The 16099-nt window shown below is 40.0% G+C and overlaps 1 protein-coding gene across 4 annotated transcripts in view; it reads right to left on the bottom strand.

Annotated features, from left to right (window-relative positions):
• The window catches only part of sema5a (sema domain, seven thrombospondin repeats (type 1 and type 1-like), transmembrane domain (TM) and short cytoplasmic domain, (semaphorin) 5A), a 182402-nt gene that overhangs the window by 80021 nt on the left and 86282 nt on the right, over positions 1 to 16099 (bottom strand). For 3 of the 4 annotated variants that reach the window (XM_059655291.1, XM_059655289.1, XM_059655295.1), the window contains 6 exons: positions 12761 to 12823; positions 11669 to 11767; positions 8579 to 8792; positions 6442 to 6727; positions 4589 to 4724; positions 4201 to 4405 (listed from right to left, as the gene is read on the bottom strand). In XM_059655291.1, coding sequence (XP_059511274.1) covers positions 4201 to 4405; positions 4589 to 4724; positions 6442 to 6727; positions 8579 to 8792; positions 11669 to 11767; positions 12761 to 12823 — 1003 coding nt within the window. The remainder of the gene's footprint in view (positions 1 to 4200; positions 4406 to 4588; positions 4725 to 6441; positions 6728 to 8578; positions 8793 to 11668; positions 11768 to 12760; positions 12824 to 16099) is intronic. The other variant, XM_059655297.1, reaches the window with a different exon arrangement.

Genomic DNA, 16099 nt, shown 5'->3' on the forward strand with positions numbered 1-16099 from the left:
TAACAAGAAGATGAATTTCGCAAGGGTAAACGGAATATATTTTAAGGCAAAAGGTCTGAGGATTAAGTCAGATGAGGAATATGGGAGTATGACTTCATAGCTACTACTGAGGCTGAAGAGCGGAAAGGATTGGCAACTCAACATTCCTGGTTGTAGGGTAATTTGGGCAGGATAGCGTGGAGGATAGAAGAGGAGGGGGCTGGCAATATTGATCAAGGGAACAAGTGAAGGAATTAAATGATGCCTTGGAAGGGTTACCAAATGAGGCCATAAGGAGAAAAGTAAAACACATAAAACGGGCATGCTGGATGCATACTGTAGCTCAATGATCAAGGAGAGATAGATCAGGGAAAAAGCAAGGATGAAACATGAAATTAAGTTTCAGAGATGTCTAAGAATAATAAGGTAGTAATAGTAGATGATTTTAATTACTCAAGTATTCACTAGTATAGTTTTAGTCCATGCGGGACATGTTTTTTAAGCCAGCACATAGAAAACCCAACAAGGGAGGCAGCAGTTCTGGAGCTAGTATTTGCAAATGAGGCCAGGCAGGTGGAAGGCATATAGGACCATGACTCATTTAGATTTAGGATATTGTGGAAAACAAAAAGGATGGAGCAGGATAGAGAATCTAAATTAGGCAAGGACTAATTTTAATAAGATGTGATACGATTTGGCTCAAAGTGGACTGGGAACAGCTACTTGCAGATAAAACTATGTCAAAGCTGTGGGATGTATTCAAGGAGGAAACAACAAGTGTCCAGAGAAAATACGTTCCTGTAAAAACAAAAGATAGGACCAAAATGTGGATGTCAAAGGGTTAGGATCAAGAACAAAAGAAAAGCATATGGTAGATACCAAGCGCACAGCACCACAGAATCCCTACAAGATTATAATAAATGCAGGCAGAATCTCAGAAAAGAAAGTAGGAAAGCCAAGGAAGTGTGTGAGAAAGCTTTGGCTGGCAGAATAAAAGGAAAACACAAATATGTGAAGAAAAGAGAATAACCAGAGTAAGCGTAGGCACTGTAGGGGTAATGTGTGTGTAAACCCAGAAGATATGGGCACAAACGTCAATGAATACTTTGCAATCAGTCTTCACAATGAGAAAAAATGATGCAGCTGGAGACATCAGGGTGGAAGACTGTAAAATTTTTAAAGAAATTAACAAAGAGAGAAGAGATAGAACATAGAACAGTACAGCACAGAACAGGCCCTTCAGCCCACGATGTTATGCCGACCACTGATCCTCATGTATGCACCCTCAAATTTCTGTGACCATATGCATGTCCAGCAGTCTCTTAAATGACCCCAATGACCTTGCTTCCACAACTGCTGCTGGCAACGCATTCCATGCCATTCCAAGAGATAGTCATAGGTTGAGCAATTAAAAGTGTGCGATTCCGCAGTCTGGGTAAGACATATCCCAGTCCATTGAGGGAGGCAAGGAGGAAATACCACAGGCTCTGGTAGTAATTTTCAAGTCAGCTCTGGCCACAGACAAGGTACCAGAGGACTGGATGACTGATAACAATAAAGCACTTCTAAAAAGAAAGGCTGGAATATGCTAGGAAGGTCCAGGCCAGCCAGTGTACCCTAAGCTTTGGGGAAGTTATTAGAAAGAATTCTGATGGGCAGAATATATCTGCACTTGGAGAGACATGGATTACACAGAGATAGTCAGCATCTATACAGAAGGGAGATAGAGGGCTTGGTGGTGTGGCACCATGAGAACAAACCCTCACTCTACGTCAGCAAAACTAAAGAACTGATCATTGCTAATGTTAATCTTGCCTAGCACACACCCTGTGCAATGTAACCTGTATGCCTCTGTCTAAATTTTTCTGATCTGTACATCCATTGCTTATTATGATCTGCCTGTACCACTCGTCAATAAAGCTTTTCAGAACACGAGACAATAAATCAAACAATTTAATAAGCAAAGGTCATGTTTGACAAATTTTATTTAATTTCTTGAAGTTGTTCTTGGCAGCGTTGATTAAGGTAATGCATTTGATGTGGTCTACGTGGGCTGTAGGAAGTTTTTGACACAGTCCCTCATTGCCAACTGGTCAAGAAAAGAACAGCCATGGGATTCAAGGCAAATGGTACATTGCATCCAAAACTAGCCGAGAGATGGAAAGCAGAGGACGATGACAGAGACATGTTTCTGGAAATCTGCTTCAAATGGGGTTCTGCAGGGCTCAGTGCTGGAGCCTTTCTGTTTGTGGAGTACATTGACAATTTTCAATTATATGTAGGGGTATGATTAATAAGGTCAGTTAGACAGAACAGTGGTAAATGAAACTGCTAGTTGAGGAATTTTTTTTTAATTCAGAGGATGGTAGGAATCTGGAATTCATTACCTCAAAGGGTGGTTGAGTCAGAAACTCTTGTTATCATTTAAGCAGTAATTAAGATATTTAATTATGTTGCTATTTATTCCAGAGCTATGGAAAATGGGATTAGTGCAGTCAGATCTTTATTGACTGGCACAGACACAATTAGCTGCATGTGCTTCTGTGCTGTAAATATCTAAAAATCTGCAAGTCCATTAAACACAAAGACTACCAAAGATACCCAACACTTTCAATTAAGACAGTTTGGAAAAGAGCAAATGAGTTCGTAGTAGTGTTCTGGCTAATATTAAACTCTCAACTATCACGATAGGTTATCATGTCATTATCCCATGTCTGTTTGTGGGAGCTTTCTGTGTATATGCTGACTGCTGCGTTTTCTAAATTACACAGGTTGCTTGAGACATCCTGAGTCTTTCTTTATTCTGGTGAAGATAATGTGCTTTTAATTTGAATTTTTCAATTTCACATTAAACTATTTGAAATCAAGTATGAATCTGTTTTACTTGGGCAGTTGCATGAAAGCATCTTTAATCCACGTGATGTAAAACTGGAGATTCTACTCCAAACTGAACCTGCTGTAAACTTGCATCCTTCTGCAATGAAAAAATTTAACTGTGATTTAATGTTTTGCTTTGTCCTGGATGTACAGATCAACATTCAAACAGAAGTTTATGCTGAGATTGGTGCCACAAGTAAAACACATTGGGATAACTGTACAGTTGGTAAGTAGAAATAACTGTTCTCATGATTCTAGTGAAACTAGTAAGATCGGGGCTCAATGTATCTTTGACTGTTCACGTAAAATGGGCAATATTGCAAAATGATCAGAAGAGATGCATAACCACAACTGAATCAATATGTCCTTTCATATATAACTGGCTGAAGTTACAATTATTCCACCTCAGGTAAGGCATGTTCTTCCAACCCACAATATTTTGTGGACCATTTTTTTTTGGCCCATGCAGAGAAGACACGGATGCCAACGATGGAGTAATTAAAGTCAAAATTCAGGAGATCAGAATTAGAAGACGGGCAGACATTTCAGAAGATTGTGCACTGGAGGAGATTGCATCGGAAGGGCTGGGAGAGTTCAAGGCAATAGAGATTGGTGAAAACAAAAACAATCATTTTAGTTTTGTGTTGCTGTTTAACCAAGAGCCAATGTCAAACACTAAGGATAGAGAAAATGACTGAAGAGGTCATGGTGCACTTACGACAGCTGAGCTTCCATGCTGTCAACTTTATGGAGTGGTGATTGTGACAGGCTGGCTAGGAAGGTGTTGAAATAGTCAAATCTAGAAACAACAATAAATGGATGAAGGTTTCTGAGGTAGAAGAGCTGAGACAGCACAAGTGTCAAGCAAAGCCATGGAGGTAAATAAAAGCAGTTTTAGTGATGACATAGATATGTGAATTGTAAGGTCATCTTGGGGTCAAATGTAACAAAAAGATTATGTACAGTCTAACTTAGCCTCAAAAAAAATTGTCAAAAACAGGAAAGCAGTCAGTAGCCAGGGAGCAGAGTTTGTGGTAGGGACTAACGACAATTTCATTTTCCCAATGTTTAATTGGAGGGAACTTCTGCTCATTCAATCCTGGCTGTAGGAAAAGCAGTCTGATAATTTAGAAACAGTGGAAAAGTTAAAACAGCTGATGAAACAGTCAAACTGGGTGTGAGCAGCTAGAACTATTCAAAAACTATTGTTGCATTTTGTACAATGGTACAACATCTCTATGTTTTACAGATATTTATTAAATAATATTAATGTTGATCATTGACACAACAATATGAATTCGGATCATGCGTTTTATTCGAACACTGAGAAATAACGTATGTTACCTGTGGCTAAATACATAACATGGAAGAGCATGTCCTTTCCTTGCACAACATCCACCACTATATGGGAAAACCGACTGTTGTCTTCCATGAAGAAAGGCATAGGAAAAATGGGCTGCACTACTTCATTCATAAGAATAAACTTTTGAGCATCTTGGAGGCTCCTGTCTGTGAGATTCGCGTAAGGACCAGAATCAATAGTACCACACTAAAAAAGCATACATTTAAAAATGTAAGTATCTGTTGGAAATCATAAATAAAAGAGTAATGATAAATCATTGAGATACATTGAAAATAAGAAGTAACTCTCACAGAATCTTGCTGCAGAATCTGAAAAATAATGCGGCAAAATCATGGAAAGCTTCATTTTAGTAATGAGAGCCATAAATACCTGAAAGTTAGGATTAGGATTGGTAAAAGGCAGCCATGCTGAATGGGAATTCTCCTGGAACTTGAATGGCCCAGCAAAAACCTGAGTAATGGCACTCAGGTTAAACATGCAGACAGCCGAAGCCGCTATGCTATTCCTGTAGAAAATATGCCCAAGTATAATTAAGTAATTTTGATAAATATCATTTTATTTTAGTTTATGCCAGTAAATATGGGTGCAACATCTGAAGGAGAAAGATGCGTCATAAGAGAACACAATACAACACAGAAAAAACAAATTGCTAGAGAGACTCAGCAGGTCTGGCAGTGTCCATGGTGAGGAAACAGTTAACATTTCAAGTCCAGTGACATTTCTTCTGAATGTTTCAGATTGCCAGCATCCACTGTTCTTTGTTTTATTTTAAACAGTACCTTCAGTTGTCTGCTACGACATTAGAAATAGGAGCACAGGATGCCATTTGGCCTTCAAGTCTGCTCCACCATTCAAAAGATCAGAGCTGCACTTTCCCACTGGCCATCCATTACTCTTGACACCCTCATCAAGCATAAATCTCTGCAACACTGTGTTGAATGGTTCACTGTCCCAGCCTCCACTGCTTACTCAGCAAGGCAATTCAACATACTCACAGCCTTCAGAGAAAATATCCTTCTTCATCTCTCCTAAACCGGAAGCCCCTTGATCCCTAGTTCCAGATACACCCCTAATTAGAGGAAACCTTCATTCAGCACCTACTGTCAAGGTCCCTCAGAATCATACACGTTTTAAAAGATCCCCTCTTATCCTTCTGAACTCTAGTGATTGCAAGTCCAAACTACTCAATATTTCCTCCAAAGACAAACCACCTCATTGCAGGGATCAGTCTAATGAACCATCTCTGAACTGCATCCAATGCATGTGTGTCTCCACTTAAATAAATTGATTGAAGTTTCATGTAGCACCCTAGACTCAGTCTCACCAATGCCCTGTAGAGCTCTAGCAAGACCTCGACACTTCTATGTTCCAGTCACATTGCAATAAAGGGCAAGATCCAATTTGCATTCCTGATTACCTGCACACTGACTTTTCGTGATTCATTTAGGAGAGCATTGAAATCCCTTTGTACTCCAGAATTCTGCAATCTCTCACTCTAGTTAGATACTATTCTGCCATTCAATTCCTTCGGTCAAAACAAGCAATCTCACATCTTCCCACATTATAATCCATCTGCTAGATGCTTGCTTTAAACTTAAAACTTCTTTCTTTTGCAGACTTTTGTATCCTCCTCATAAATTCTTCCCTACCTTTGTCTTAATTCCTTAGTCGCTAAGGAATGAAGAATTATTGAAGGCCCAGCTTTCCAGTAGTTACAGCTTACCATACTGAATAATGAAGCATTCATCCAGTTTCCTGCTGGTTAGCCAGTCCTCCACCTGTGCTAATCTATCACCCCAGCACTATAAGTTTTTGCCTGGTGAAATATTTTATGTGGCACCTTGTCAAAATTCCATTTGGAAATTCAAATTGAATACTCTTCGTTAACCCATTTGTTACGTCCAGAAAAATCTATGAAAAGCTTGTCAAACCCAAAATCCCCATCACAAAGTTGTGTTAACAGTGACTGGGTGTATTATGTTTTTCTAATTGCCCTGCTTTTATGAACAAAAACAAAGTTGCAGGAAAAGCTCAGTCAGTCTGACAGCATCTGTGAAGGAAAAAAACTGAGAGTTCACATTTTGGATTTGGTGACCCTTCCTCTTCCCCTTTCTCTTTTCCTGCTTTTATCCCTTTCATAATGAACTACAACAGCTTCACAATTACAGATATTGGGCTACCTATCCTCATACAAATATGGTAAAATTATCATAGTTACTTACACATTAGTGGTGAAGATTCCATACAGCATGTCTTGCTCAGGTAAAAAGAAAGTGCTTAGCAACTCATTGTAATAAAAAGGAATTTCACCCGGACGAGAACAATTTAGTCGAGCTTTCATGAAGGTTGTCCAGGTATCCTCCAGGAGAAACCTCCCTCCAATATCATTTTTACAAACTCTGGCCACTCTGGAGAAAATATTTTTTCCACAGTCATGTTCCACTGCATTCTCCCGAAAAAAGAAATAGGTGAAGTTTCCAATGTCATAGGATGACACAAAATTTGGCTCTGAAAAATGTTAAAAAGCAACAAAAATCACAGTAATGAAACCGCTTGGACACAGAATCTCTACAGTGTGGAAGCAGGTCATTCAGCCCATTGAGTCCACACCAATCTGAAGAGCATCCCACCCAGACTCAGTCCTATCCCTGTAACCTTGCATTTTCCATGGCTTACTCATCTAACCTACACAACCCTGGACACTTTGAGCAATTTCCCATGGCAAATCCACCTACACACCTTTGGACTGTGGGAGGAAACAGGAGCTCCCGGAGGAAACCAACAGAGACCCATGGAGAGCACGCAAACGCCACACAGAGAGTCACTTGAGGGTGGAATTGAACCCAGATCCCTGGCGCAGGGAGGCTGCAGTGCAAATCACCGAGCCACTAAGCCGTCCCAATGCACTTTTCTGCAGCTCTTGGAATAGAATGATTTCTACATTCAAGGAAGAACATGAGGAGGCTGAGGCCCGGTGGTATTAATTGAGAGACCCAAATAAGCTCCTGGGGACCTGGCTTCAATTTCCTGCCATGGCAGATGTGAAACACATGCAGATGGTAGAGATAAGCTGCAATTTGCCTTTGACATCTTTCTAGGGATCTGCAAAACTAAAGAATTCTGCCAACTGAAGAATTTTGTGGCCAATGTGCTTAAATGAGCACAATGTCTAAACTCACAACCAAAACATATAATTTAAAATATTGTGCTCAGAGTATCGGTTCGTTTTTTTTCTTACTGATAGGTGTGATGTGGATGTCACTGGCTGCCCAGCAGTTATTGCCCGTCCCTAGTTGCTCTTGAGAAGGTTGTGGCGAGATGCCTTCTTGAACTGCTGCAGTCCATAGGTAACAAGAGCAGCTAGCTGGACCTCACAGAATATGAGCCCCCCTAATTGAGGCTGTGAATCTAGTCCAAACAGGGAACCCTGGCTGATATAAAAAGGTTAAGTATCAGAGATACTGACACTCTGGTGCCTGACTTTGATTGAGGCAATACTTTAGTGAGCGACATTTCACATGTAACTAAAGGGTAACTTGGTGACACGATACTGACTTCTGTAAAGTTATTTGAGACATTGAAGGAATGGCAACATATTTCCATTTCAGATGGTGAGTGGATCAGAGGGGAACTTGCAGGTAGTTGCGTTCCCATGTATCTGCTATCCTTGTCCTTTTAGCTGCATGTGATCATGGCCCTGGAAGGTGCTGTCTAAGGATCTCTGGAAAATTTCTGAAGTGCATCTTGTAAATCAAACATACTGCTGGTATTGAGTGCTGGTGGTGGAGGGCGTGGACGCTTGTGGATACATTGCCTATCAAGCAGCCTGCTTTATCTTGAATGGTGTAAATTTTTTCAAGTGTTGCAGCAAACAGAAAAGGAACCGGTGCAACCCACTTCTCCTGATACAGTAATTTCATTAACTGTAATCATTGCACAATTGAAACTTCTGGTCTAAGGACCTTTAGCAACAATTAATACGACCATTTTAATCAGTACCAGGATTTGCAATTTATATCGAAAGGGTGCATACAGACTTTTTGTCAAAGATGGAACATTCAGTCTAAGTATTTCTAAACTTAATTTCATATTTATTTTTCGTACTGAAGCAAACCCTGTGCGTGCTGGAATGGGCACATATCGGTTCCCAATCCATTGCTTGGAAAATCGGGCACTATGCTGTTCAATTGTACCGTTCACTGGTGGGACGGCATCAGAAAAATGGTCCCTGTCTAGACTTGTTTATCGTTTTCCAACCACTGTTGATCCAGTCTCATTCAAAGGCCTTAAGGATCGTTAGGTTCATAATCTCTTTGTGATACACAGCTACCACAAGGGTCTATCCCTGTTGATGCTCACCATTCAGCCATTTTGAGTTGTATTGAGCAGTGCGCAGAGGAGGAAGCCCTCCCAGGCTCCGATAGATGGCAGGGTCTCTCCCTGGGAAATCCATGGCTGTCGCAGCATACAGTTCTCCAGTGGATGTAATGAGAGCAGTGGAGTTGTGTTGAGGATTGTATGGACAGCGCGCCATGCCACTGATGCGATCATGGATTTCTGTCAAGTCGGTTAGCTGCAAAAAGTAAACAACCCAATAAAAATGTAAGAATTGACCACTTCCAAGACAATGATAACACTGCAACATTCTTGATCATAGCAGATGCTCTCTGCAATGGATATGTTCCAAAATAACAATGGGCACTCCTTAATAACACTTCAGGCAGAAACTTCCTATATACTTAACCTGTAGCCTTCATACGGCTGCTTGTCTACAAAGTGGATGTTACACTAAAGCACACTAAAGCACAAGAAAATACATTTCAAAATACAGCAGATCATCAAAAGTCCCTGACCACTGGTGGCAGCCCCAGGAAGCAGGATAAGTGGGGATGGGAAATATGTGAATCTTTTGAGGATCTTTGCTTTGCTCCTGCGAGGAAGAGGTGATCAGCAGTCGGTGTGCGATGAATTAGCCGGTCAGAGCGATGAGACGAGAATAAGTCCCATCACTCAAATATGCCCTCATTTACTGCCACATTTAGTCCTGCTTTTGTGCAGAACTGCAAAGACAACTTGTATGCACTGTGCCAGAGTAAATGCAATCCTCAATTAGGATATGGTCTTTACGTTTAAAACAGCATTGATGAATTAAATCTAAAATAATAGTTTCTGTTATGTGTCTCCATCTTTTCATTAAGGATGGGGCTAATTACGTTGATGGACGCCAAAGAAAAGAACACTCGCTCATGTTTTTCCATTTGTAGACTATATCAGAATGTTCATCTCCAACTCCGATCCAAATTCAGAAAGATGCATAATTAATCCATGCTGGAATCTCAATTTCCAAGCCAACCATGCTAATGGGTAATCAGTCTGATTATTCAAGACAATCTTGAGTTGTGAAACCATCCAAGCAATTTTCATGTTGGTCTTCATGGCTGACACAGAGACCAGATCTTGATTGTTCTATAAATGGATCTGACCACAGAGTCCAGAAATGAAAAGTATGTTAACCAATCTCTCAATCACAATTTGACTTTCAACACAGAGAACATTGTGATAAAAGATGGCCAAGAATTAGATATCTGTCTTCAAGTAAAGAACTCTTTGAAATTGCACTGCAGGACTGATAACTGCCCAACTAAAATGAAACTAGCTCTTATTCTTTATAATTTTCTTGATTAGCTTTCTGATTGAAAAACTATCCTAAAATGTCAATTTTGTTCATTAAAGCAGACACAGTCCCAGATCCACATCAATTTCATCAAGCGTCCTGCACTCCTTCGAGGTATATTGAATTACATTACCGGGTCTCTTACAACAACCTCGGTGCTAATTCCTCTAGTTTCAGAGGCAATTGCCACCGAAATAACTCCACGGAGCCCAGTATCCAGTCACCAAGTCACCCTTTATCTATGTGAGCATACTGCTCGACACTGGTCCATCTTCCTCAGTGCCAGCTCTCAGAGTGAACAGAACCTCTGACATTACTGTTTATATCTGTCAGCCAGGGCTCCCTGATTGGACCAGATTAACAGCCCCAATCAGGGAACTCAGATTCTATGAGGTCTACCTGGCTGACCTCGTTACAATCACTACAGCCACATTACATCATGTAGCATTGCTATAAAGACACACACAGTCTTTTTGTTTTGCACTCATCAGGACTAGGCTCAAGAAGAAATTTTGAAGGGGAACACCAATTTGTACAGCTTGTGAAGTTTCTGTTTGATGAAACCTTGGATAGCATGGAGAAGAAGTTGGATCTGTTAACTGGCAATCTTAGCTAGCTAATTACCTCAGACAAGGCAGGAAGGCACTGATTGGTCAAGGTATTGCTATGGGGAATATAGCAGGGATTTGCAGTCTCGATGATTCTTTTCTCACGCAAAACGTGCCATATACTTACAAGATAACAAAGTGTGGAGCTGGATGAACACAGTAGGCCAAGCAGCATCTCAGGAGCACAAAAGCTGACGTTTCGGGCCTAGACCCTTCATCAGAGGGTGATCTGATGAGGGGTCTAGGCCTGAAATGTCAGCTTTTGTGCTCCTGAGATGCTGCTTGGCCTGCTGTGTTCATCTAGCTTCACAATTTGTTATCTTGGATTCTCCAGCATCTGCAGTTCCCATTATCTCTGATACAATATAGTTACAAGCTCCTTTTGTTACACAGAAAATGATCCTGTGTATTCTGTGCTACGGATAACACCAGAAGAAAGAAAATTAGGCAGACAAAAGAATGGTTGATATTAAGCCAGGGAAGAAGAAAAGCTGAAAGCAGGGACAATGAGTAGGTGAAAATGAGTTGCCTGTGCTCAAAGCTGCCCAAGTCATGACAGGGCCTAAGGTGTGACAGTGTGGTTAAAGGACATAGGAGGTGGTGTCCAGGTTTTAAATTATTGAATTTGATATTGCGTCCTGAAGGCTACAGGGTGGCTTGGCAAAAGATGAAATGCTATGATAACTTCAGCCATTGCAAGAACCAAACCCACGCTGTTGGTGTCACTCTGCTTTGCAAACCAGGCATCCAGCCATCTGAATTCATCAAATTCTTCTCACTTTGTAACTATAAGTAATACATCTAATAATAGAATCACTGATGTCTACACCCATCCCATAAATCACTTCAACTGCTCTGTCATGGTTGATAACATTATCAGATGGTTAACTGATTAAATTACTGTCATCTGTTATTATATCTGAGCATCTTTTTTAACCTGTTAAAAATGGGTACACAATTAAAATAGAGTTAAACTCTTTTGAACTGTATTTTAAGAAAATTACAAGAAGATATAAATTAATCACATCCAGGAAAGATTTGTGATATATTGGATGAACTCGAATCTAAATGCTGCCGTATATTTGAACATCATCAATCACAGTCACAATCTCAGTTAATGATAAATAATGTAATTAAAAAGGCAGAGAGCAAATTGATTGTAATTACCATCCGATTGGTACATATTGGAGTAAATGCATTTGTGCCACAGGCGAAGATCCTGTTGCTATTAATGAGGAGGACACGAATATAATTCTGACATTCCTCCTGAAATGAAGTTTTGACACAAAGAAATCATAAAAATATAAGGCTCAGCTTGCAATGCATTCTTTCAACTGTTGTATAATAACAGATCGCAAATGAAAATTGCTATTGTGCAACTGAATCAACTGAAAGAATCACGTCAGTTGTTGGCATTGTCTGATCCTTTAAACTCTAGTAGAAAAAACAAGCCTAATCAACATAACCTCAACTTGTATGTCAATCCTCCATCCCAGAATTTTCTTCTTTCATATGCTTTTCCTGGAATAAGGGTGGCCTGTACACTCCAGTCCGCTGGCAAAGGCTTATCTTTCCTTACGGTGTGGCTAAAATTTTCTCGTCAAAAGATTTTGAATTTAGGCAGTAGTGAATTTAAAGAAGTGACTTTTAAAAACTTGGCATTCTATGTGCAGAATCATAATCCTTGATTCTGAAACTGTCACAGCCATTCAGTTCATCCTTTGCTGTAATCTAAAATAGCACCATCCAGTGCACATCACAAACTGAGTTTTTTTTGAAGGAGTGACATATTGTTATTCAAAATAAAGAAGAAATTAAGTTTTGGTTTGAGGGAAAAGCAAGAAGAATAACACTTACATTACTTTCCAAAAACAGCTAATTACAAAGGCTTTAGTTTTTAGACAAGTGTTGAATGCCAATGATAATTATCTCAGTAGAGACCTGAAACCACCGTACCCAGATTCAAAACTCGTTCTCACATTAACATAATAAAAACCCATGCAGCATGTGTACCCAGTAACAGATGCTGATATGTTTCTTCTAAATTCTAAAATTCCAGAAAAGTTACAACCATAAATGTTTGGTATTCATGGTATTAAAATGCAACGTGGCTTCTTTCTACATGTGCAGTTTGGTTCTGACCAGAAATACTTACATGGCTGCTGGCAAGATACCAAACTGTGAAGGAGCAGCCTGAGCTCCCACTCACCTCACTGTACAAAATCTTGCCTTATTCCCTACAGCATAATCACCACCTACCTCCGTTTTTCCTTTACTGAAACAACTCTTTTTTGTTGTTTCATCTGAGAGCCATTCTGCTCCCTAAAGAGAGGAGGAAAAATACCACAAGGTTACTATTGAGACAACATCCAGCTCATTAACACATTTCTCAGAGCCTACGCTTACTGTATCCTGGCCAATGATTGTTTTAATTATGAAATACCTCACTGTCTTTGTGAAAAGTAATTCCACAAATTTAAGGTAGCCCCATGTACACATTTAAAAATACTTCAAATTAATTGATGCAATAGTGTGGTATGGCAGATTTCATTTATTAATATCAATAAGCATGTATGACTAACAGATGTTCTTTAATTCCTACACAGATGGTGTAGCTGAGTATTGCAAGGGAAGTCAAACACAAGTGTTGAAACATACTCATTGCGAATGCATATAAAATAAGGTTCTATAAAATTCCATAACTTTTCCATTATGAAACACTAACAGTCTCCACTTACACGTTCTCAAAGATGATGAAAATGTTCTTACTCTTTTAGTTTTAGGCTTTTTGGACAGTTCAACATTCTCACAAAATATTGACACTGAAAATTTGACATCCTGAAGAGTGCTATCTATTGGAAAAAAAGCTTCAATTTGACACAAGTGGTAAGATTCATACAGCTATAACATTACCCCATTGTTAAAATTCCAAAATTTATCAGGGATGAAGCTGCTCACAGTTTTCACTGAAATATCTCTGGCAGGACCTGGGCTGAACACCTCAAGAAATAGTCCAGAGCCAGCAGCTTCATGCCTCTGCCACTTCAGTGAGTTCCCACTTATTCTATAAGGGTGAAACCTCTGCTAACTTTTTATTAGGCAAATGAAACCACAGCCTGGATGCAGCTCCTTTAAATCAGTCAGTCCCTTACATTATCAGGGGAGGCAGGTGTATTAAGTGAGAGGAGGTCAACTGCCTCAACAGTAGTTCACTTATCTTTTTGGTTGAAGGACCTCTTTTCAAATGGATTAGTAACAGTGGGCTACCTACCTAAATTATAATACACGACAACATTCATAACACAACAGTGTTACACATACAATGTATTTTAATAGTGTTTTTTAAGAAAACAGATATTCATTTAAATGTATCAATTTAAGGACTAATTCAAAGACGTAGATGATGCAGATCAAACAAACCAGATATTAAGGGTATGTGTAATTTCAGTAACATTCCAGTAACGGTAATTAGATGTTTTCAATGAATACTCAATCACAACCAACACAAATCAGTGTTAGCAGTCTCGTCCCTTGTAGCTATTCAATAGGCTCAAAGCATGTTACTATATAATGTTTTTAAAAATTTTACATAAATATATAAATGTCCCCTTCCCTTCAATTTAATTACAGAGTTGCTGACATGAAGGTGACGCTATCATGAATACTTTATTGTCCTCTACAAACCAATCCAAATTCTTAGCATTATTTGGTACTCTGAGGAAATAGCTTTATTGTAACATAGCAAAAGATTTGAAGTAGCCCACAATGGCAGCTTTTCCATGATTACAATAATCAATCAAGGGACAAATATAAACAGAAATGCTCAGGCAGCATTATAATGGCACTTGCTCACTGCTGGAGTCCACATTCAGTATCACGTCAGCAGTTGGCCTCCACCACCACCTCCCTGGAACCAGAGGTCAAAGTGAGATCCACCACTGAAAGCTGAGGTGCTCATTACCACGAGGAAGTCAGAGTATTTGCAAGCTTTGGGGTGGACTTCTTGTTATTACTTGTGTGGATCCATTAATTTCTATTAATTTATACAAAAGTTGTCTTCTTTTCCATCTCCTTTCCTCCACTTTCTGCTTTTTCACTCTCCTCCATCAGGGTGATTATTTAGTGAACCCCTGGAAAGACACTACAGACCCACTTCTCTAAAAACTGGGGGGAGGGGTAGCCTGGCTCAGGAAGCAGTCTAGGTTCTTTCAAAACTTATTTAAATTAATACTTTTCAAAAATACTTTTTAAAATATTGTTTTTTGTCACAGAGAGAATAAACAAAAGTTGGGGTTGACCTGGGTAATATGCCTTCCATCAGAGGAATGCCTACCTTGCGCCCCCATCTGACCCAAGGCAGCCATCCTCTTGCTGACCCCATGCCATCTGAGGGCATCAACAGACAGAATCCCAATGCAGATTCTCAACTCACCAATTTCTACAGAGTCAGCATTTTGAGGCATTTAGTACTGTAATAATTAAAGATCAGTAATCGCAATGTTAAGAAAAAAACTTAGTGATTCACTGAAGAGAACTAATACAGACACGTCGCTGATGCATTGCTGAGTGGCTGCAAACTTTAGCAAGGGCCCAGGGTCATTGAGCTAGTGAGAAGCTGACACTATATAAAGCTAGCTAGCCTTCATGACCTTACAGCCAGACTGAATCACTGGAAAACAGTCCCAGGGTGGCAGCATGCTACCAGCCTACTACTATGCTGCACATAATGTAATGGCCTAATTCATGTCACTAAGGTCCATGAATGTGTGCTCATATGCGTTATGTGACCAAGTGCACCACTAGCCTCATGCACTACTCTATTCAGCACAGCCCTTTTAGAGGCCTACAAATCATAACTCAAATCTCCCAGTCATATTTCCCTTCTTCTTATGCATTTAGTACTGCTGCAAGCCACATGCTCATATCCCACAGCTTAGTTATTGACAACTATTCAACTACGGCAAGCACATCACTTATACATGGTATCACATTAACTGCCACACTTCATCTCTGCAAAACTACATGGCCCATAACACACAACAGCAGTAGCAGAATAGTTTGGGAGGTGTAGCGAGGTCAGAAGAGACAGGCACAACTGCCTGTACTGAGCCCAAAGCAATAGATGGTGTTTGGGGCAATAAGAACCAACAACACTGAGGCAGTGAGCAGTGGAGTAGCTGAAACCGTCAAAGATGATGGAATTTCCCCCCAGTTCACCTTCTCAAACCCCACTTCACCCTCATCCCAACATTAAAACAGTTATAGATGGTGCAGCCACTCATTCAACTCTTGCTTCCTGCATCGTTCCCTCACTCTAAACCTGTCATTGCTTAGTTATGTTTTGCCATCCCAAATATTGACACTTAACCAGGCAGTGACAACTGAGGAGATAATGGAAACTGTAGATGCTGGAGAATCCGAGATAACAAAGTGTGGAGCTGGATGAACACAGCAGGCCAAGCAGCAAGAGAGATGCAGGAACGTTGATGTTTCGGGCCGAGACCCTTATTCAGAAATTTCAGTAATCTGTTCACTTCCTAAGTCTACATGTGACCACCTCTACACATTATCTCTGATGTGAATGGCTAGCTGCCTTTG

Source organism: Stegostoma tigrinum, chromosome 2 (assembly GCF_030684315.1).
Source record: "Stegostoma tigrinum isolate sSteTig4 chromosome 2, sSteTig4.hap1, whole genome shotgun sequence".
Classification (NCBI taxonomy): domain Eukaryota; kingdom Metazoa; phylum Chordata; class Chondrichthyes; order Orectolobiformes; family Stegostomatidae; genus Stegostoma; species Stegostoma tigrinum.